We start from the raw sequence: 23022 nt of genomic DNA on the forward strand, positions 1-23022 counted from the left end.
TGAGCACATAATTGTAGTGTGTAAGTGGTTGACAGATACATATTTTAGATTTGTTGTAAACCTGTCTTAAAATGTAAGATACTGGACCTCGGTCGGGCTGGTGGGACAGCGGGTGGCGGAACATTTTCCTTATTTATAAATCCAAAACTTGACAGGTATGGGATAGGTTACTTTGTTATCAATAACCTGTTGATCCATGCCAAGTTCTTTATTCATACATGCAAATGGGGAAACAGAAAAACCAAACTTTTCAGCTTTTAAAAGATACCTGATAAACGACCATCTCAGTGCCTTAAGACTGATTAAAACAAACATGGTAAACAACTCCTTAACGCCTATATAGATCTTAAGATATTTGAAAATGACTAATGCGCCTGCTTCTCACAGTTTTTCTTATATTTTCTTATTATAATTGTATTATTTATTTATTTATTTAATATTTAGTTGTTTTTTAAATTTTTTTTACTTTTGACCCACCATTTTTTTATGTCCTTGCTTTACAACGTATCTGTTACATTTACTGTTGCACTCTTGCAGTGATGCAGAATGTGTTGTGTGCCTTATAAATCTACATACTGTTTTATATGCCTCGAGGATTTGTACAATATTCAAGTGCTCAATTAAAAAAAAAAAAACGTAGTCACGGCGGAAGTGGAAATATTCAACAAATAAAGTTGAAAAAAATTACAAGAATGTGACACAATACGTTGGTGCCATCTACGAAAAGGCGCCAAAAGCGTATTATGTGTTTACTGAAAGTTGGCTATCGGTTTCACAGAAGTGTGGGTGTCACGTGACAGTTTCCACACAGGGCCGTTGCTAGCATTTTGTGGGGCCTAATGCAAGAGTGAGGGGGCTCCTGTTTTGTGAAACTACAGCAGTGGTGTTCAACCCTGGTCCTCGGGACCCCCTGTCCAGCATGTTTTAGATGTTGCCTCTCATGATCACACCTGATTCTAATTAATGGTCCTCATCAGCTTGTCATCCAGGTCTGTACAAGTCTGTTAATGACACAGTCATTTGAAGCAGGGAAACATCTAAAACATGCAGGACAGGGGGTCCTGAAGACCAGGGTTGAACACCACTGAACTACAGTCATGTGGAGTTTAAAATGATTTGTGGGGCATCTGTTGAAATTCATATGGAGCTGAACAAAAAAAAACCCCACAAAAAACAAAATAAAAACAGCCAGAATTAGTTACATAAACTCACAAATTTGACAAATGAACAATAATAATAAAAAAAAACTACAAATCAACCCTTTACAAAAAAACGTCATAAACATATACATTTGCATTAAATGAATAAATAAAACAGCAAGAATTTTCTGGCTTTATAAACCTTTTTAAAAAAACATAAAAAGAAGAATTTAAACTCATTTAAGGGATTATTTAAGCTCACAGGGAATCACTCAAATATGCGTAATAATATGTTTACATATTATTGACGCTGACCTTTTATGGGCCCCCAGTGGCTCTAGAGGGCCTTTACATCGGTGATGTCCACAAAGTAAAGAACTTACGCTGCTTTAACTTTGTTGATTTTTCAGTTTCATTATTTATCTTTTCCTCCAGTTAATTATGTAACTTTTTTCATGCCAGTAAAATTCTACACCAAAGAATGTCCTTTTTCAAAATCCCTGCTCATGAACTTTTGAAAATTTCTAGATTATTGGCCTCTCATCCTCATAACCGAACATTCAAACTTTCAGTTGCATAAATCCCCTTTTTTTTCTTGTTCAGAATTTTCACATAGAAAAGGTACAAATATTTATTCTTCATTCTTAATTGGTGCTGGTGCTGTTCAATCTGAGGTTTATCAAGTTTTGTCACATTCATGACTGAATTCTTATTCTTGTGACTTTTGCCATGATTCACTTGAGAAGCACACATTAAACATGTGTGAGTTTTATTTTAAAACTCAGCACCGGAGGTAATATTCCTCAAGCTTGTCGCATGTCAGCAGGAAACCTCAAGGCGCATTACTGTCCATGGGACCTCAGCCCTTTTCTTAGAAGCTGCAAAAGCTGAGTGTATGAAATTCTGTGATTTCTGACAGTGATGCAGATGTGTGTGGTCAACTTCAGTAACTTTATGGTTAATCACCTTCTTGACTTGAATTCTTCTACAACTCACTAATGCCCACAGCTGTTTCGTTTACTTTCTGGCACCTTTAATATCTCTGACCGATTAAAAAAGTGCCTCATTTATTTTTCCGTGGAGTACCAAACGTTCCCACAGTCCAGTGCTTTCTGTATTGAATGAAAGCACTGATGCCTGTCATGTATTGCTCCCCCGCCCCCCCCTTCTTTAAAAAAAATAATCTTTTGTGCTTTTGCCCTTAGAGGGCTCACTTACACAGCTGCAGCTCTTTCCTCCAGGACCACACTCATTACAAAATACTCTGTAAAACAATACTGATTGTCACAAACCGAAAAAGTACTATTACCTGCCATCTGTTTTTATTCAATCTACTGTCGTGTTTGCTTATTCCACTCCATGCCAACAGTCCAGTCCAATGTCCATACGGTGTGGGGTATGGTAAACAGGCACGTGTGCGATCCAGGATTCTGGGGAAAGGGTTTTTATGTAAACATAGTTACACAAAGGCAAGACTGAAGAATATTCTTACATATGTGCTTAATCTTCTTATTGTCCTTCTTTTTTTCAATTGAAAAACCAAACCAGATTATCTAGTCTCATGAAAACTTATTGGAGTCATGTCCCTCTAGTCATAATGTTACATAAAATCACATAATCATGGAATCGGACCATATTTTTGCTCAAACTGCAGCATTGTTTCCCCTCCAAGGTGTCCTGGATATTCTCTCTTGCTTTTTTTTTCCTTCTAAATGGGTCGTTGAACTGAAGAGTTCATGTAACCATTTCCAAATCTTTTTCAATAAATTTGTTATGACTGATAGAAATAAAAACTTGAAATTTGATGCGTTACAGTAAGAATCCGAAGCCAGAGATAAAGAAAGAAAAAGACTAACATTGTTTCTAGAAAAGTTGAGAAATTCTCTAAAATGGAACTAAACTAAAATGTGTATTATCCTGAACTTTTATTTAACAAACGCAAAGACACCTGAAACCATTTTCATTGTTTCATTCAGCAACTTTGTTACATTTAGAAACGTTTTGAACAAATCTATAGAAGCAAGACTTCTGCAATCAACAGATCCTTCTTTGACAGGTGAGGGTGTCAGCATTGGATATAAAAAGAAAACCACCGACGAATTTTCAAGGAAAGATGGGTCATGGCTTTGTGCCAAACTCTGCCAGAGGTCATCAATATGGTCAACTCGAAAAAAACATGATGTGGGTGGCACAAATAGGTAAATACATCAGGAAATTTAATCTGTGGCATTTTACTTTTTTCATTGAGATCTATCGTCTTCCTGACTTTGCTCACGACGCTGCTTCATCACAGTCTTCCAGGTCTTCATATTTCCACTCCGCAGTTGCAAAAAAATCACACAAAAAAAAAGTCACCAGCTCTTGTTTTTTTTCTTCCCACAAGTACATAATCCTTAAATGTCCTTCAAATCTCTCTTTGATTTACTGAAGAAGCCATGGTGATTGGTTAATTCTTCCTCTCTTAAATTTGAGGTGCGACCAGAAATGGCCAGATTGCCCCCCAACCCCACCGTGCCGCCCCCTCGGTTCTCAGGTTGCCCGTATTCAAAAGAGAAACTTTTCTTGATCCAAGATTGCAAAGAACTAGGGTTTTAACATCCTTAACATGTTTTAACATCTAAAGTAAACCCAAGGTCTGAAACCACTAGATGTGCAGAGATTGGACTCATAGTAAACCATTGTTGTTCAGCCCAGTTGGCAGCTGCATTCATAAACGTAACATGGAGCTGTATTATTGAGGAGGACGCTTTCTGGGCAGCTTTGGATGTTTTGGACTCATTTGACATGAGTTAAGGTCAAAGGAGTCAACATCCTGATTTTGGGAAATCTGATCTTTTACATGCAAAGATAATAAAGACCATCCAGGTTATCAGCAGGTTATTAACATTTTCTAAATATAATATTTAGTCAGTTAATAATTTCCCTTGTGCTTGTGTCCTGTGGAAAAGTAAAATAACTCAACAATTCTATTGCTAATTACCTTCAGAGGACACATTTTATGGATTGAATTATATAAATCAGCTCTACTTATGTTTTCTGGGTATTTCAGCTTTCACAACCAGGGACAGTTTGCATGTAATCACTGAGTTCAAAAGCTTCACTATTGAACTTGAAAAAGATGTCAGGGTTGAGTAAGGGTTTTATTATTTATCTGATGATTTTTGCACTCGATATTTCTTAATATTTGTGCTTCAGTTGAAGTGAGTATTAACTGTATGGCTTCAATTAAAATTTGAATAATAAAAACCTTTTAAATGTGACCAAGTTGCTGCAGAGCTTTTTCATGCAGTGCTGTCACTATTGGTTCTCCTTGTAGATAATTTAATAGTCATTTTATTGTGGAGTTTAACATGCTATATTTTCTGGCTTGAGAGCATGCAGCTGATCCCTCTCAGCATTTGCAGACACACAGACAGGGGCATAGTGATTGCACTGATACAAATATTGTGCTTGATCTACTTAAAAAAATAAGTCAGCTTTTTGCATGAGATTATTATGTAGATCAAGAAAGACTAGTCTTTGTATAAACTACTTTAAACTATTTTTAAACTAATTTATGTATGTGAATAATACATTTTGCAAGTACAGTCAACTTAATTGTGTTATGTTTACTTTATTTATCAAAATCGACATTTTAGAAAGAAAAAAAAGAAAAGGAAAGAAAAAAAGAAAAAAAGAGAAAAAAATGAAAAAAGAAGAAAAAAAGAGAAAAAAAGGGAAAAAAGAAAAGAGAAAAAAGGAAAAAAAATTAGAACAAAAAAGACTTTATTGCAAAAATTAATTTTGTACATACTAAAAATTTAGTAGTTTATAGTCTTTCTTGATCTACATAAAAATCGCATGCGAAAAAAGTAGATCAAGCAAGATATTTTTTACTGTGATGTTCTACTTAAATAAAGCATGTTTCATCTAAACGTTGGCCAATCTGCCCAATAGAGTAAAAATTATTAAAGGAAAAGTAAATATGTTATTTGTGTGTAAATGAAAAGATTGCCTGGGATTACATAAATACTGCTTGTTAAGGAAAAAATGCACAATGTCTTGTTTTTTGAACAAATGCAGATTAAGTTCAAAACTAGATGTATTCATGCAAACTTCATTTTTAATTGTTAATATCTCAGATTTAAATATGTTATTTGTACATGCACTTAGATGTATTTTTTTCAGTGTAGTGATGGGGGTGATGGGGGTGCTCCCCCTGAGCAGCAGCGCCCACTATGTCGTTCACACTGAATCTGTATTTACATTGTGGTGTGGGACTGGCCGCTCACACGTGTCGCTCTCTGGCGTCTTTGTTTGCGCTGCTTCACACTTTCACAGGCTGCAGGAAGGAGCGGACTGCTGCGTTTGTCATTTCTTACACTGCCTCTTATCCAGCAGTCGTCCTTTATTCCTATCATTTCATCGCGGGAGGAGTCTCGGCGTGTCTTCTGGAGCACTCTGGTCGGTTTCTCGTATCCACCACCTGAAAGGAAGAGGCAGGGATGGTGCGTCCTTTCAGCGCTGCTCCTCGGGCTCCTGCAGGGTCGCTTTCTTTTGTGTGATGCGAAGAGGGGGATTCTCTGGATGTTTATGTCTCAGCCTGCTTTGGAAACCCCCTCCCCGTCCCAAGAGGAGACCCATGCACCAGTGTTTGTGTCGTTATCATCATCACCACCACCATCATCCTCCTCCTCCTCACCATGTCCCCAGCATCAGCAGCAACGGCCAGTGAAAGCAGCACCACCGCGGCCCCAGAAGAGGAAGCGGACAGTCCCAGGGAGGAGGTATGGATACATTGTTTTTTTTTTCTTTTTTTTTCTCAGTTTTCCAACCTAAATGCGTGTGAGAGAAAAAAAAAACAACAAACTTTAAACTGTTATTTCCATTTTTTTAGTAACAGACTGTCATCCTGAGGCCACATAATCTCAACAAAGAAACCTTTTAGGCTTTTGGTTTCAATGGCGCACCTCCGCTCTTGTTTATTGGCCTTATTTTCTTACAGTTAAAAGGGAACCAGTGCGTTCACGCACGCTCCCGAGACTGTGAACGAGCATAGATGTGCTCCTTCAAGACAAGAGGGTTCAAAATGGGTTTCAGTGATCCTTAATGGATCCTGGAGACGGTTATTGAAAGTGGGAAAAGAGGAAGAACAAAGCAACCTCCTCACAAGTCCTCACGATGTTCTCATCCAGACACTGAAGAATGGGCAGAACGTTGTTAAAGTAATAAATGCTGATGTTTTCAAGGTTTCCAGGTTTTAAATAGCTAAAATGGACACACAGATTTAAAAACACACCTTTTTGCACATAATTAAATGTGTCATTGATATGATATCCTTATTGACACAGACTTTACCAAATACACATGCTGGATAAGTTACACATCTATTACACAAGTGGCTTTTTATGTAACATAGCTGGTCTTATTATGTCAAGAAAAATTATCGAAGAGTGTACAAAGAACTTATTTAAAGGCAGTACTTTGGTCTCATAAATCATGAAGACTGTTGTGCCGATTTCATTTTTTTTAGGGTTTTGACATATTCAGCTTGAAAAGGTATAGTTTAATGTTCATTCATCTGAATACAAACTGTTATTCAAACTGAGAATACAAATATATACAAAAAATTGCTTAATATATTCTCACAATAATTCAGAATGTAATTGTTTCCTTTGTTTTTCATTCATCCACTGCGTAAAAATCTGAAGCTAAATGTAAGAAACACAAACCTACTTATTCTATTTCACTGCGTAATTGTGTTAAATGGTTCATTCAGAGGCCGTCTTAACCCAGTACTGGAACATGAGTGCATGTTTCAGTGCAATTCAACATTTTGATGATTAGATTTAAAACCACTGGTGGTTCACCTCTCTTTACCACTTTCAGCATCCTTCAGGTTGTGCTTAATGATAATTATTTTTGGGCTATTTTAATGGGGAAAAAACTATTTGTCTGAACAGCTTTTTATGATCTCATTCAGGGATGATTTAATCAATCTTTTTTTGACGGCATCATTTTTTTGCCTGCAATGACAATCTTGTTTGTCATTGTTGTTGCTGCTTAAATATCTTGTTAAATGTAACAAAAGCTATCAATTCTGTCACATATTGAATATAGTTGCAGAACATGTAGAGGAGTAAATGTACTTCCTGCAGCAGGTTTATCTCAATGGGGAATTTTAGTGTTAATCCATTTTACCCCTTGGGGCGTAGCCTCGGGTTGGCAAGGCACCGCGGGGACCATGTGACCAAGGTAGGGAGGATAATTATGGAGAAAGAACATCTATTATTTATGTTTGTCAGTCACCCAGAGAGCTGGCAGCCAACACTCTGAATTCAGTAAATTAACACAGTGAACCTTAGGACTGTTAAAAGAGTATATTAAACACGTATAGTTTGTTTATAAGTGTACTCTGTTGATGCAAATGCAGATTATATTGGTATAATCTGTCCTTCCTGGGACTTGTGTAGCTGTGTAGGGCGTGAACAGCTCCTGAGCTGGCGACGTAACCGCTGGGGCTTGCTGTTCTCTGAGGTGATAAATGATGGCACCAGCGTTTGCTGCCAGTCGAATTACTGCTTTTTTTCTGGCTCGCTTGGTAATTCAGTACATCTTTAGATGATAATTAGACTATTTCTACTATTTTATCATGTTCATTCAAGATAAATAAAATCTCCTAACCTCTTTCGATTCAAATGTTTTTCTCATTGGAACATAATCAAACAATGTTTCTTCTGTTAATTGAGGTTTGAAAGCATTCATTAAAGTGCATCTCCCTCAAGGTGTCGTTAAATCATTTCATTGCCTTGATTCCTTTCTTTTTCAGTCATTCTGTTCTAAATTTTCTGGTGTGCTTTTGGGTGGTTGTCCTGCTGTCCAATTCAATTTGGCCAAGTTCTGTCTGCAGGACAGATGGCCTCACATTTAACTCCAGATTTCACTGGCACACAGAGACGGCTATGACCCATTCAGTGACTGCAAGGTTCCTGGGGTTTGTGTGGCTGCAAAACAAACCAAAATGTTGCCCCCAATCATGCTTGGCAGCTGTTATGAGGTGTGGTAATATGCTGTATTTGGTTTTTGTTAAATGTTGCAGTATTTATTATGGCTAAATATCCCCACATATGTCTAAATGACAGTAGTTTGTTCAGATGCAACTTTATTTTGCAGAGAAGAGCCTTTCTCCAGACAAACTTTTCTTTTTTTGTATTTTACTGTAATGAACTTTAACAGCTACCCTGCTGGGTTCACAGGAGGTGGCTCTGAGTTGTGTTTGTTTTTTTCGTTGTAGGTTCTTTGAGCATATCAGGGTCCAACCTGAAGGTACATTAGATGAAACGTCTTTTTCCTCGAAGACCGCTTTCCACTTGTAAATAATCTTTCTCACAGTTGAATGATGGACCCTTAATAGTTTAGAATTGACCATATAACCCCTCCCAGCTTGATGTTCAAGAACAATTGTATCTTGAATATCATTGCTGATGTTTTCTCTCCTTGACATTGTGTTAACACACACCTGAATGCTCCGATCAGGAAACTGCCGAAACTTGTGCTGTTACAGAAATGATCGCACTTGCTGAGGATCAGTTAATCAAGTGTATCTGATGAACAGCATGAAATAAAATGAGTAAAGTAATGGATCAGATGATAATGACGATTCTAATTATTATGTCCTGATTCGTAAAACTTACAGATTTCAAAGAGAATGTACTTTCTTTTTTATGTGATTGTAAATGTTTAAATTAATAGCTTTGTGCACACCCACCGTAATGAAACAGCCGCTCGCGCAGCTTCTGCTGACAATAAGGAGTTTTTATACTTTAACATTCATCTTTCATCACAGCATCACATTCAACACAACCTTCATCACAGCAGAGTCTGAGTCTTCAGATGAAAACAAGCACAGACCTAGACTTCAGCAAGTAGCTTACGGCCTCATGCATAAACTATGCAAAAGCACTTAAAAAGCAGAAATTTTCTTTCATATTTTATGAACACAAGTCACTCCCTTTGAAACTTTGTATCTACCAGGTATTTAAGGAATTTGTATTAATTCAATTACAGTTCATAGATGTAATATTCAGATAAATGATAATTCGGTACACATAGACAAGCGTATTATTACTTGTGACCTGCTACTTTTTCTCTTCATCTTTGCAGCATCAGCCTCAGAAACAGTCCCTGACAAAATCCCTGTGTCAGGAGACCCACTGGAAATGCTTGCTGCTGTCCCTGCTGATGTACGGCTGCGTCGGGGTAATGGCCTGGTGCCAGGTGACCAAGGTCACGCGCCTCTCCTTCGACAGCGCCTACAAGGGGAAGTCTATGATGTACCACGACAGCCCCTGCTCCAACGGTTATATATATATCCCCCTGGCCTTCCTGGTCATGCTCTACGTGCTCTACCTGGTGGAGTGCTGGCACTGCTACGCCAGGAACGAGCTGCAATACAAGGTGGACGTGGAGAGCGTGGCGGAGCGCTTGCAGCGAATGCAACAGGCTACGCCGTGCATCTGGTGGAAGGCCATAAGTTATCACTATGTCAGGAGGACGCGGCAGGTGACCCGATACCGTAACGGGGACGCCTACACCACCACGCAGGTGTACCACGAGAGAGTGAACACCCACGTGGCAGAGGTGGAGTTTGACTACGGAAACTGTGGTGTTAAGGACATCTCAAAACACCTGCTAGGCCTGGAGGGATTCCCCATCACCAGGCTGAGGTTCACCAAGTGCTTTAGCTTTGCCAATGTGGAGTCAGAGAACTCCTACCTGACCCAGCGGGCCAGGTTCTTTACAGAAAACGAGGGCCTGGATGACTACATGGAGGCCCGTGAGGGGATGCACCTGAAGAATGTAGACTTTAAGGAGTATATGATTGTCTTTTCTGACCCAAATCACCCTCCATGGTATGCTTCCAACTCCACTTTCTGGGTGGCAGCTGCCTGCACCCTGTCTTGGCCTTTGCGGGTGCTGATGGAATACCGCACCGCCTTCGTGCACCACCATGTGGAAAAGCTGTTTGGCTTTGACTTTGTGCCAGTAACGCCATCTGAGGAGCGTCCGTGTTGTAGACACATCCCACGAGTCAACACGGTTGACAGCACGGAGCTGGAGTGGCACATCCGCTCCAACCAGCAGCTGGTCCCCAGCTACTCGGAGGCCGTCCTGATGGATCTGGCCCAGCTCTCAGGGAACAGCTACTCTACACAGAGAGGCTACAGGCAGAACTGTGAGCGCTGCCACCGTGCCATCAGCAGCTCCTCCATCTTCTCTCGCAGTGCCCTCAGCATCTGCAACACGGCCAGCCCCCGCATCCCCTTCAGCGCCAGCCGCTTCTCTCTGGGCCGGCTGTACGGCTCCAGGCGGAGCTGCCTGTGGAGGAGCAGCGGGAGCCTGAACGAGCGGCCCTGCCCCCCCACCGAGAGCACTCGCTGTCTGTCCGGCCAGAACGCCAGCGGGGAGAGCCCTCCCGCCTACCAGGAGGCTCTCTGCTTCCCAGTGCTCATCGTGCATCGCAACGAAGGATGCCTCAACCACGACCACCGCTCTCTGCACAGAAACGGCTCCTGTGTGGAAACTTCACTATGACGCACAGCTGCCACGCTTGATGACACAAGGCTCCGGCGGAGGAGTCTCTTGAACCCTAGGATGGGATGACACTGACTTATTTCTCTCGCGAGGGAGGTTAAAAAAAAAAAATCCACCTGCAAGTTATAACAACTGTGTCATTTTTTTTAAAGACACTGTTACTTCACATGTCAACAAATTAAGTAGGTTGAAGGAATTTATTGCAGCAAAGCCAGCAAGTCAGAGAAAACAAACTTGATGAGTGTTTGAAATACTATATGGCTTAAACAAACCATACTGCTCTAAAGCATCTATTTTAAGCCGACCAGCTTCGTAATACCAAGGGGAGTCACTTCCTACTGTAAATGGTGTATGAATGAGTGAGAAACGCTTCAGAGGTACAAGTATAGAATGGACTTTGACTCAGCGGCAACCCATGAAGCTGATGGGAAGTGAAAGGGATATGAGAATTAATGGATGCCTGAGTGAGAAACGAATGCCTGAAAAATTCATAGAGACACACAAACCATCCGAGTCATGCGCTTTGGCTGAATCATTAGGGAAAATGCAACGTTAGAAGCCTCTTCATCAGGCTGTAATGAACAAGACTAAAGCATTTCTGGAATTAAAAAAAAAAGTATCACAACTCTTATGGAGATAATAAAGTCTAAATATTTGTAGAGAAAACATATTGAATGTGGCCAATTTAAATATGTTCAGTGGACTCGTGAAAGAAAAAACAGGCTTCAGTAGAATAAAAATGCCATTTAAGTCTGGTGGAGATCAAATATCCAGTTACTGGGAAGCTGCTTGTTTGCAGGGACATTATATTCCCTGCTATGCCAAATATAGCGCAGGAGGAACGTGAATAATTTAGTAAAAGAAAGCTAAAGGACAGTGTGGTTACTTATAACCACATTAAATGAACCCTCATTATATCATAGATAGAAAAAACAATGTCAGTTCAGCTGGTTTATAATCTTAAAATATTTTTCTTCAGCCTACCTCTTTGTTTAAGTGCCTAGCATTATCCTTTCCTGAGAATTATTCGCCACCACAACTCAAACTAAGCATCTTCCTGTTAAAATAAGTAGACGTTAATGTCAATATTGTTTGAAATACACATTTTGGAGAAATAGACCATAAATGTTACCCAGATAATGTATCATCGGCACATAAAGTGATCATAAATCTTTTTCCTTATAATGTAACACAGACTTCGTGCAGCCAGCTCTGTGCTGCTGATGCATATCAGAGAGACAGGCAGAGAGCTGGCCGTCCACGACGCTGGAAACAGGCAGAGGCCTGGGTTCACTACTTATACTGTCACATTTAATAAAGTGACTGGATTACTTTCAAGAACTGAAAAGTATTTCCTCCAGTTTGAGGGCATGTTTTTTCTTATGGTGATTTGTATTGTGCAGCCTGGCACAATATTGTACATTCAGGTGTACGGCACACACGCACAGTGATTAAATTCAGGCATGTAGCAGCTATGAGGCAAAAGTTACATATGGGATAGCTTCTGAAATTAAAAGATCTAGCTAATTTAACACTATTTCTTAAGATTTGGTTTGTTTCTTCTATTACAACTCAGCTCACTTTTGTTTAGAGCTCATTCATGGAGAATGTAATATGTGGTTTAAGGACATATGACATGGATGGTTAATACATTTTGGTCATTTTTCTATCAAGTTTGAGAAAACCCCCTCTTGTATCGCCCACTGATTATCAGAAAAATAAGGAAGAAATTCTCAGGCATTTTGTTTGTAACTTCACATTAACAGTGTACTGCGTGTACTGTGATTTATAACTAACCAGGCACATTACGTTCCACATGAGCTGTAATGTTTCAGTTCAGACTGTATTTGCAGCAATAATATACCATATTAAACAGATAGTGAGACTCTGCGCAACAATTTTTGTAGACTTCACATTTCATTATGTTTGATCTGTTTTCACAAATCAACATTTATGCAACCCCTAAACTCGTTGATGATGTTCAATGAGTCTGCTCGCAGCAACGTCCTGGATGTCACTTCTCTTCTCTGTGGATTGCAGTTAAATATGAAAATGTTTTGTTTTTGTCCTTTTCAATCACGTTTTCACTGCATTAGAACTACATCATTCCTGAATAGGGCAGTGTGTAAATACAGGATGTTGAACCAAACAGTTATAACTTTATAAGTGTTTCAAATCCGTATTTAAAAAGAAAAGGTGTATACAAGTAAATTGTAAATCCCTTACCAAATTTGGGCATTTTAGTCATTAAAACTACGATGCATTTTCAAACAATTCATCTCAAACTTCAGGTTGCACCATAAATGCTAAAATAGATCACAAGACCGAAGTGAAATAATCAGCTAGATCTCTCATGTTTGCTCTCTATCTTAATGGAAGTTCTGATGTATGTCTCACAAAACTGAACGGACATATTTTAGAGTTATTACATCAGCTGTGGCTTGTGATTAATGGGATATTGTTTTATCTTCTGAAATGTTTCATTAAAAATAGTACTCTGTTCATGCCAGATATGTCCCCCACAACTCATGATTGGTTGAAAACACAATTTTTACTCACCTGGTGCCATATGTTTCAGGTTAGTGAGCGTGTGTCTATGACAATAATGTTCAGATCACTTCAAGTGCTAAAATGGTTTCAGAAAGGTTTTATAAAAACATAAAACAAATGTTTGCACCAGAAATTATTGTTTTAAGAAGACAACAACATGATACTTCTAATTTTATTTGAGATATCGCATGAAACCAAGTCATTAATTTAGTCATTCACTTATTTCTAATACCCGAGACCTGAAGAGCTGAATCATGTCGCAGCTTTGGTCACATCAACAAAAACACTGGTTTGTTTTAGAGGACACCACAAACAAAAGCATGCAAGTGATTTCTGTGAATTCTTTTATAAGTTATTTGAAATTCATCTTGTGCTAGATGAGCAAATGTCACTGATTTCAGTCACTGTTTCTAATAGTGTCGCATCTCTCGTTCTTGATCGACTAATATAGCCTGGGTGGCCACGATGTCTCTTTTCCTCTTGATACCAAGAATTAGTCTGGTTCCTTTGGATTTGACTTTGATTTGCAGGGGGCAGTACGGACAGAGGCAAGAGAAACTTCACTTTGCGAAGAAAGCATTTGCAAAGTGAAAGTTCTGCTGGCCAGACTGCAAAACAACTGGCCTCTGAAGGGGCTTCACTGTGACATTCAAACATAGTCATCAATGAGAAAAGTAGAGAAAATGTGTTTACCTGTGCAATGTTTACGTGACACAATTGAAAAAGAAGTACTTGGGTGTAAAAAGCTAACTGAAAGGCTCATAACTGTCCTGCATAGATGAAAATGAAGGGTTTTGTCTTGTGAAGCACTAAACCGTTTATCATGTCTGTAAAGTCCATCAAGCTGTTATGATGTGTGTACCCTTCACTTAAGAATGTTTTGGGAATCATCTTTTTTTCCTTTATTGTTTTTGTCATTTTAAATATGTGTACATTTGGAGAAAAGTTTTTGTACTGTAAATAAGCTAGAGATGACAAGGTAGGATGGCATTCAGTGTGGAAATTGTTTCCAGATGAATGTGTTTCTTACATACTCAGACTTTCATGTTCATGCAGGTACTCATTCCAATGCACGTTTATTTGCTGAATATGTTGCCTGGGTGATTTGATTAATTCAAAAAGGAGTGCGTTCATGCAAAACGTATATAGTATGCATCATTTTTTAAGAAGTTGCTTATAGAGATGACTGCGTTGATAATATCAATAGTTAATAGATTTCTTTCTGTTTTTGTCTAAATCTGAAATTGCAGACTAGAATAACTAGTGATGTTTGCGAGGTCTAAAACAGGAAAAACATGACATGAATAACACCAATTACACTATTTATCAGTAGATATAGGTAAAAAGTCTGTATGTATTCCAATACCACCACAACGCTGCCTTGATGTAAATGAAGACTGAATACCAAATATGTGTATTGAAGTAGACAAAAAGGCTCAATAAACTGAAATGCTCACTGAAATATCTGCTCCATGTTTCCTTATGTAAAAGACACTTTTAACAGGAATGATGTGTTGGTGCCAACAATTTAACATTGTGATCTGATTCTTATCTAGATTGTTACAATAACACCATTGGTTTCTCCTCATGTTTGCTTTTCTTCTTTGCTGGTTTGCTGCTTCTGGAACAAGCGTCTTGAATCTTTGCAGGTATGAAATCTCAAGACTATCGAGGCATTCTGGGGCGAAATGTGCCACCCAGTGTCGGACAGCCTGGTCTCAGTTGCAGAACATTGGTACAGGATATCCAACACGATAATGGCCCTAAAAAAAACTGTAAAAAAAACCCCAAAAATGACTGAAAACAAAACATTTGTGGCCTTCTATGATCCCAGATCTAAATCCTGTTGAACATCAGTGGAATGAGCTGGAACATACCGTCTGGAGAAGAAGCCCTTCAAACCTGAGACAGCTGGAGCTATTTGTTCATGAGTGGACCAAAATACCTGAACTCTCACTGAGATTTACAGAAATCACTTGACTGCAGTGGTTCACTCAAAGGTTTGTGCAACAAAATATTAAGTTGAGGGCATCTGCTTTTCCAGTTTCATCAGTTTATTTATTTATTTTTTTTAATAATAATAACATTGACGACAATTCAAAAGCAGTTTCTGATTTTCATGTGTCAATATTCCGTAAATTATTATTTCAGTGACCATTTAGGTTTGGTTTTTTTATGGAAGGATACCAAAAAATGTGTCCACATTAACATGTATCAATACATAAATCAAGTTATATATAACCAAATCTATGGTCATTTGTATGACAGAAATTGGATTAAGAACACTGAATGAAACTGGGTTCAAAATCCTTCTCTCATTTGCAGACATGTTGAAGTCAAAAAGTTTTTACAAAAGGTTATTTGGAAATCTTTTTTTAATAATTTATTAAAGCACAAAATCATTTCGACAAACTGAAAATCCCATTAGGAACCCTGTTCCCATAGAAATGAAGAACAACTTAAAGAACATTGTTGTTTTTCCTGAAGCTTTCACCCGTTTAGTTGCAATTTTCTTTCATACTCTGGTTTGAGATACAGTGTTACTACACAAAATAATTTCAACAAACTGAAAATCCCATTAGGAACTCTGTTCCCGTAGAAATGAAGAACAACTTCAAGAACATTGTTGTTTTTCCTTTTTTAGACAGCTAAATCGTGTCCATTTACCATTGAAGGTGTGTTGATATAAGGGGCTGTCGACGTCTACTCTTGTATTCAGAAAAGTGGTTGGTGCGCACCGCCTCTTCAATGCAGGAAGCGCTCTGCTCATCAACTTCAGTCAGGCGGATGTCGCACTCTGTCACGCTGGTGTTCTGAGACATCGCTTCAGCCAAAGCTTTCCCTCCAACCTGCACAGACGCCGTAAACAAACACAGTCACTGGAAATGAGAGAAGAAACCAACACACATGATCTGATGCATGTTCATGCTAAACACATCCCAGGATCTTCTTCACATGAGGACTGAGGGCAGCCTCGATGACCTTGAGAAATGACAACCTGGCAACTCTTGCTCTCTGAAAGAGTCACCAGTTTGGAAACTGGCCATAGTGTCAAGATATTTTGTTGTTTTGCTTGAAACAGCCTATTCTATTTTTGCAAGGACTGGACCAAGGTCAGAAATATTGATGGTACTGCATGGTACATTTCTGCTGTGTGGGTGACTTTTGATCCTCTGCAGTGTACTCCAGCCAGACGCCCAGCATACCTTGAAATCTTAAAGAAGATAGAGCAGGAGAAAGATAAAAATCTGTATCTCATGAGGAAACGCTTTTTCTCTTCCTTCCCATTATTGTAAGTGTGCCATACCTATCCATGATAATTGAAAATCCTTCTACTTTACAGCTATTTTGTTTGTTTACTTGCCTGTGCCATTTCTACACAGCCAGCAGCACACTTTGCAATCGAACAAAAAGAACACTATTTCAAAATAAACCAATATTTCAAAGTGCTGGTGCTTAAAAGAAAGCTTGTGGTTTGAGCTACTGCAAGCGAGTTCAAAAATATTGTCAGCTTACATTTTCCACACATGTTGTTTATATTATTATCACGGTGACAGGCTTCTGCAGGAGCTCTGGTCACATTGTTACTGGTACGTCTGGCACACTTTAACACTTGTAATGAAGAGCTGTCATGACAATAGAAAGTTGTTAAAATGTGGTAGCAGCTGACTGATATTTCGAAAACCAGTCTATGACCAAAAAAGGTTAAAGAGGAGAGTTTAAGGATGTAGAGCAGGAGGAAAATGCAGAGGAAGAAGTATTTTTTTTTCCACCTTAATCATTAAAGAGAGTGGGAGATCTTGTGCGGTACTGATATGGAGACAGAAGGGGCATCATGTTTTTCAAGACATGACTGCAGAAGGACAACTCAGCACCTTTATATGTGGTTTTTGAATGTAATGAAAGACAAAAGACTTTAAACTGCAGAAGTGCTTACAGTACGTCTTTGCAACAGATGATGTATTCCTGGAGATGTCACTGTGAAGGAGCACGTCTCCGTCCCTGATGAGACTTACAGCCAGAACAACTGTTGGCTATACGTTTCTGTTGATGCCGTCTACTGAAAGGTGTCACCTGCTTTACTTGCTGATGCTGCGTGTGACATCATCAGCACAGTTGTGGCCAGGAAACGAAAACAACACTCCAATGCATTTATGAGTCTTAACTATCCAAATGTTTTTTTAACAGATTTTTTGTTTTTTTAAATTTCCTATATATTTTCCTAAGTTTTTTGACACTGCGAAAACATAATTTTCCATTTCAGTTGAATTCAATTCAATTCAATCAGACTCAGAGTGTTGTATTGTGAATGGCAAGTGGCAGCTCAAAAAACATGAAACCCCATGAAGAGCAGAGGTAAACAAAATACACCTGAAACTAATAGAATGTGTGTTAAATGTGCGTTAAATGGCTGATACCACAGTTTGCTTAGCAATTCTACAAGTTTGTTTTGTTTGGAAGAAGGTGATAACGTTTCCTGTGGCACCTTCCTCAGGCCAGATTTTCCAGTAAAGCACTGAAAACCATGCAGTCTTTCAGGTTTTCATCCATCAGGCAGTTTTCTTTCTTCCTTGTAAATTACAAAACAGCAGCATGGAAAGAGACAAATCATCACAAATTGTTATTGGACGTCAGACTTACCTCACCAAGCACGTTGCACGACAGATTGAGCTTCCTCAGAGTTTTATTCTCTACTAGCACTTCAGATAGTGCAAACGCGGTGAGCCCAGTCACATTGTTGCCTCCCAGGTCCAGGTGACACAGACTTGTGTTGGTCAGCAGGGCCTTGCCAAGGGCCAGGCCCCCTTCATCCATCACCCTGTTGAGACGCAGGTTGAGGGACAAGAGGGTGGAGCTCTTGGACAAAGCACGAGCTATGGCTTTGGCTCCTGAGCTGCCAATTTGATTGTTCCACATCTTGAGGGTCTCCAGTTTACTTCTGGGGAGCAGTTTGCTGATGGCTTTGGCTCCACTGTCTCCGATTTGATTGTGAGAGAAGTCGAGCTCCCTCAGGGAGGGATGGTCCAGGAGGTGTTTCACAAGCAGTTCACACTTCGTGTCATCAACGTGGCTTTGATACAGCCTGAAAAGCTGTAAAAAACATTATATTGTGACAATTAGCAAGAATCTGTTGTTGTTTTGTTGAAAAAAAAAACTGACTGAATGCAGCATAAGTTTAAATATTACAGAAGGGTAAATGAAATGAAATATCACTATCACACCGATCAATATACTGTATGTTAATACTCTGTTGTGTCAGGAAAAAAACACCTTAAGTTAAACATATTTGGCTTTTGAACACTTACAAGCCAGAGTTTAATTTGTCTTTGTTTGTAACCTTTTTCAAAACTGATATTTATTTTCAATGAACATAACATATTTCAATTTCAGATGGAACCAATGTCACTTTTCCTGTTTCATGATATCAAGTAAATCAGTGCAAGTAAAACTTTATAAAAGCCAAAAAGAGCTGAAATACTGAAAACTTGGCTTCCATCCAAATAAGGAAGCTAGAAAACGTACCTACCATAAACCAGAAAGAAGAATTAACACTCACCTTCAGGGTCTTACAGGACTTAAGAGCTGTGCCGAGGAATTCACACTCCCTGTCAGTAATCTCAAACATACTCCACTCAAAGTCCATACCACAATTTATGACTTTATACACCAAATGTAGCTCCTCTAGGTTTGTCATCTTGTCAAGCAAAATGCTGAAGTCAAAGCGGTTATTGCGAGTGTTTTCAAAATCGTCTTCCTCTGCATCCTCCTTCTGCATCCCTCTTTGTGGCTCCTTGTTAGGGGGCAGAAGCTGCTTGATGTCCAGCCTCTTCACATAGTTTTTACAAAGCGGGACCATCTCTAGAACTGTCTTTGGCTCTGAAACATTTGGGATGAAATTTTCAATGATGTTCTCCATGTGCCTCTCGAATAACATCCGTTTCCAGCTGTTGTCGTAAAGAGAGACGTCACACAGATCCCACCGCTGCTCGCAGCAGCGCTTCCAGTAGACGGCATCAGGCAGGTCAGAGGTCACATGCAACGGAAGGGATGGGGACAGTTTCTCCAGGAGGAGGTTCTTCTCGGTCGGTGGGAGTTTTTCAAATATGGGGTTTTCTGCAACTGAGATGCATTTTTTAAGTCAAGTTCTATCTATAAGATATAGCGTAAAGTTGTGGACTACAATGTTAAGAAAAATGATCCACCTTCAAAATGGTTTGCGATAGATTCCAAGCAAAGGCTCGATAAACGAGGGACTAGTTCCAATGTCCAGTTTGGGATATCTGCAAAGATCCTCCTCATCTCGTTTATGATTGTCAGGATGGCTACAATGCTGCAAGAACCAAGTTAATCAATCACTGACTTTTGTATCTTACATTACACACTTCAGTCAATAAAAGCTACAGACTTTTCAAACGTATATGCCATGAGAGCTTCCCCATACCAGACTCCTCACCAGAGGTGTCAAGTAACGAAGTACAAATACTTCGTTACCTTACTTAAGTAGAGATTTTGGTCATCTATACTTCACTGGAGTAATTATTTTTCAGACGACTTTTTACTTTTACTCCTTACATTTTCACGCAATTATCTGTACTTTTTACTCCTTACATTTTAAAAACAGCCTTGTTACTCTATTTCATTTCGGCCTTTAAAAAAAAACTATCCAGTTAAATTGCGCCATCCGGATAGAGTGAATTTGGTTGTGGTTGTTTCAGATGTTCTTGTCCAGTTTTGTTCTTACATCCGTTGCCCTCAGATTCCTGCAACTAAACTTGGATGTACATTCCAATAAAGGTTAGGATAAATGATAACATGCCTCTGAAGTTTGACTTTTTGCACCATTACAATATTTATAGGCAACTAGTCATCATATCTCCTGCTCTCTGAAACACATGTTAATGCTCAATAGTACACATATATGGTTCTTTTATATATTTGCATTATATATATATATACATATATTATATATATATACATATATATATATATATATATATATATATATATATATATATATATATATATATATATATATATATATATATATATATATATATATATATATATTATATAAGATACATTCATTTTCAATGGCTTTTGTCCTTAATGGCTTTTTCCCCCTTACATTACTTTTACTTTTATACTTTAAAGGAGCTTGAGGCCGGATTGAGGCAGAATTTATGAAAAAAATTTGTATATGTTTTAAGTTTTCTAGTAATAATGTCAGATGAAGCGTTCCAAACCCAAAAGAATGATTCCTCTAGTGTATCTCTCCGTTGCCTTGAACAGGCTGTGTGCTGCAAAATGTGCTGCAATTCGGGCCCAAATTTCCCGCGCTGGGCTGCGGATGTGACGACACATGACGCTGCATGCACGTTCTCCCCGTTCTCCCGTGCCGGTGTTGTGCCAAAAAGTGATTGCCTGCCAGAATCTGATTTCTTCTGATTTCTGGCCGCGGGAGCGCGCACAGCAGCCCGTTGAGCGATAGCGGTAAAACGTCAGATTTTCAGATTATGAAGCTCAAGAATGAGATCAAGTCATATTTAGGCAGAAACAACTTTTCATTAACTGTATTTGGCCTTCAATCAATTTTTGGCAGGTGAAAATGCCTATTTTGTGTTGTAATGGTCCTTTAAAAGAGTTAAAAGCAATCCTGTGAGCTCTAGTGTTTAGATTATGAAGCTCAAGAATGAGATCAAATCATATTTAAGTAGAAACAACCTTTCATTAACTGCATTTGACCTTCAATCAATTTTTGGCAGGTAAAAATACCCATTTTTCAGGGGAGAAATCAGATTCTGGCAGGCAATCACTTTTTGGCACGACACCGGCTTTGCTGTTGGCTGCAGTACCAACGGTCCCAACGGCCGTCGTGGTGAAGGGTGGCGCTAGAGAGTCTCATTTCTTAAAAGGAGCCTCAAGCTCCTTTAAGTAGTTTTGAAACCAGTACTTTTATACTTTTACTTGAGTAAAAAACTTGAGATGATACTTCAACTTCTACAGAAGTATTTTTAAACTCTAGTATCTATACTTCTACCTGAGTAACGAATGTGAATACTTTTGACACCTTACATGTTAAAAACAAACTAGTTCGTGTAGCCTAAACCCTAAACAGTTGCTAGATGCCAGAACGCTTCCACAATTTTTTAAGCTACCTAAGCTAAAGTCAGTTTAACTTGGTAAACCTATCACCGCCCAAAGTTATCTTTAAAGTAGAAACAGACAAGTTAAATACTTACAAACTGATAATTGTAACAAATGAAATAACGCGCGTCGGTGTGCCTCAACGGTCTGCCTCAACGGTCTGCCTGGGGAGGTTGCCTGTTTCCATGGAAACAGACAAACTGACGTTCTGAGTTACTTTGCGGTTTTGAGGAAATTAGAGCTGTCGTGAGAATTGGGAACAAAAAAAGAAGGAAGTGGTCAACTTCGATTAAAATATAACTTGATTTCGAAATTTCGAGTGTTTACTGTTAAGTAGACATTAAGTAGCAAAATCTAGGAAAACACATAGACCAATATTATTTCTTTTCATGGCCACAATTATGACTTTCCGAGTTTATGAAACGCAACACTATTTAGTAATGAACGTCAGTGCACCACGTAGTCATCACAATCATCATGGTAACATTCTAATATAATTTTGGATAATCTATGTCAATTGACATTTAAAGCATTGTTGTGTTATGAAAAAAAACGTTAAAAAACAAAACTTTCTGTCTCGATTAAATGAATAAAACCTGCCCAGGGCATAGCCACACAATCAAGCTTAATTCAGTTATGGTGTTACTTCAACGGCCTATATGTTCTTGTATTTTCATTTATATTTTATACACTGTAGATGAGCATGTATAATGCTGTAAACCACATTTGGTTACAGATTTAGGCAGGTGCACAGTTACAGTCCATGACAGATACATTAAATAAATGCATTTTCAAACGCACCAGGATTGTTTGAAGGTTATATCAAATATAATTGATGGCCAATGTATTTTCATTTAACAGAGCTAGAGACCATGCAGGTTTAATTAATATAGGTAATACATCAAAGAAACAGTGTCTGCAGAACGTTGTGGGCAAACAAATACATCATAGATAATAAAAAACCTGCCAAGTCAGAAAAGAATTTAACCACCAATCATTAGTATCTGATAAATATTGTATCTTCAATCAATCTATAATACATATACGTAGGCTGCAGTCATGCCTGCTTTTATCAGTAATTTGGGTGGAAGTTTTCATCCATTAATTACACATGAATGAATGGTGTACAATGATGCAACAACTCTATTTCTCATATGTTCAGTCATAGACTGTGTGTGCCAGGGCAAGAGCTCTGTGCCCTGTTATTGGCATCACAAGCTTTCTCCAAGAGTTGGATGCTTGGTCAGATGGAGAAATGAGAGGCTCCAACTGTAGCCCTGAGGCGGCCCATCACTGTCGTCCTTGTGTAATGCAGCCTGACACACACACATTTCCCTCGTACTCCAACTTTAATGGACTGGCGTGACATCAGCCTGCAAAAGAGACAAACTCACTCTGGGAGCTGTTGTCCCAGTGCACTGTGGGTAAAGCTACTGCTGTGTGAATCACTACTGTGTTTGGCGTTCCAGCTGTACAGGTTCACTCATCATTTTGGCACAAAGCAGCATGAATCAACTGTCAAGCATGATTAAAAGAAACAAAAACATCAAAACACAATCAAAAAGATTCCTAAAAAGGCAGTCCGGGTATTAAAATGGGATATACATTAGATGTT

General features: G+C 38.8%; 2 protein-coding genes across 2 annotated transcripts; one reads left to right on the top strand and one right to left on the bottom strand.

Moving 5' to 3' along the window:
* Positions 1–5530: 5530 nt before the first annotated feature.
* On the top strand, positions 5531–14709 carry tmem151ba (transmembrane protein 151Ba). The gene is made up of 2 exons (XM_061707211.1): positions 5531–5905; positions 9282–14709. Exons 1-2 carry the CDS (start codon positions 5822–5824, stop codon positions 10710–10712), a joined length of 1515 nt encoding a protein of 504 aa, XP_061563195.1. The 5' UTR covers positions 5531–5821; the 3' UTR covers positions 10713–14709.
* Positions 14710–15353: 644 nt separating this feature from the next.
* On the bottom strand, positions 15354–19585 carry tcte1 (t-complex-associated-testis-expressed 1). Its single transcript, XM_061746863.1, has 4 exons — positions 19466–19585; positions 18820–19376; positions 17904–18353; positions 15354–16111 (listed from the first exon to the last, which is right to left on the bottom strand). Exons 1-4 carry the CDS (start codon positions 19560–19562, stop codon positions 15926–15928), a joined length of 1290 nt encoding a protein of 429 aa, XP_061602847.1. The 5' UTR covers positions 19563–19585; the 3' UTR covers positions 15354–15925.
* Between the last annotated feature and the right edge of the window lie 3437 nt (positions 19586–23022).

The sequence above is a fragment of the Cololabis saira genome, chromosome 18, assembly GCF_033807715.1.
Source record: "Cololabis saira isolate AMF1-May2022 chromosome 18, fColSai1.1, whole genome shotgun sequence".
In the NCBI taxonomy this organism is placed as follows: Eukaryota; Metazoa; Chordata; class Actinopteri; order Beloniformes; family Belonidae; genus Cololabis; species Cololabis saira.

Bases quoted from the DNA above. Each gene is read 5' to 3' on its own strand.
- tcte1 (XM_061746863.1), bottom strand. From the start codon at position 19,562: ATGAGGAGGATCTTTGCAGATATCCCAAACTGGACATTGGAACTAGTC. The intron at 19,377-19,465 runs GTGGATCATTTT...TCTCAGTTGCAG, and splicing joins TATCGCAAACCATTTTGAAG to AAAACCCCATATTTGAAAAA. The intron at 16,112-17,903 runs GTAAGTCTGACG...GCGTCTGTGCAG, and splicing joins CGTGCAACGTGCTTGGTGAG to GTTGGAGGGAAAGCTTTGGC.
- tmem151ba (XM_061707211.1), top strand. From the start codon at position 5,822: ATGTCCCCAGCATCAGCAGCAACGGCCAGTGAAAGCAGCACCACCGCG. The intron at 5,906-9,281 runs GTATGGATACAT...TCATCTTTGCAG, and splicing joins CGGACAGTCCCAGGGAGGAG to CATCAGCCTCAGAAACAGTC.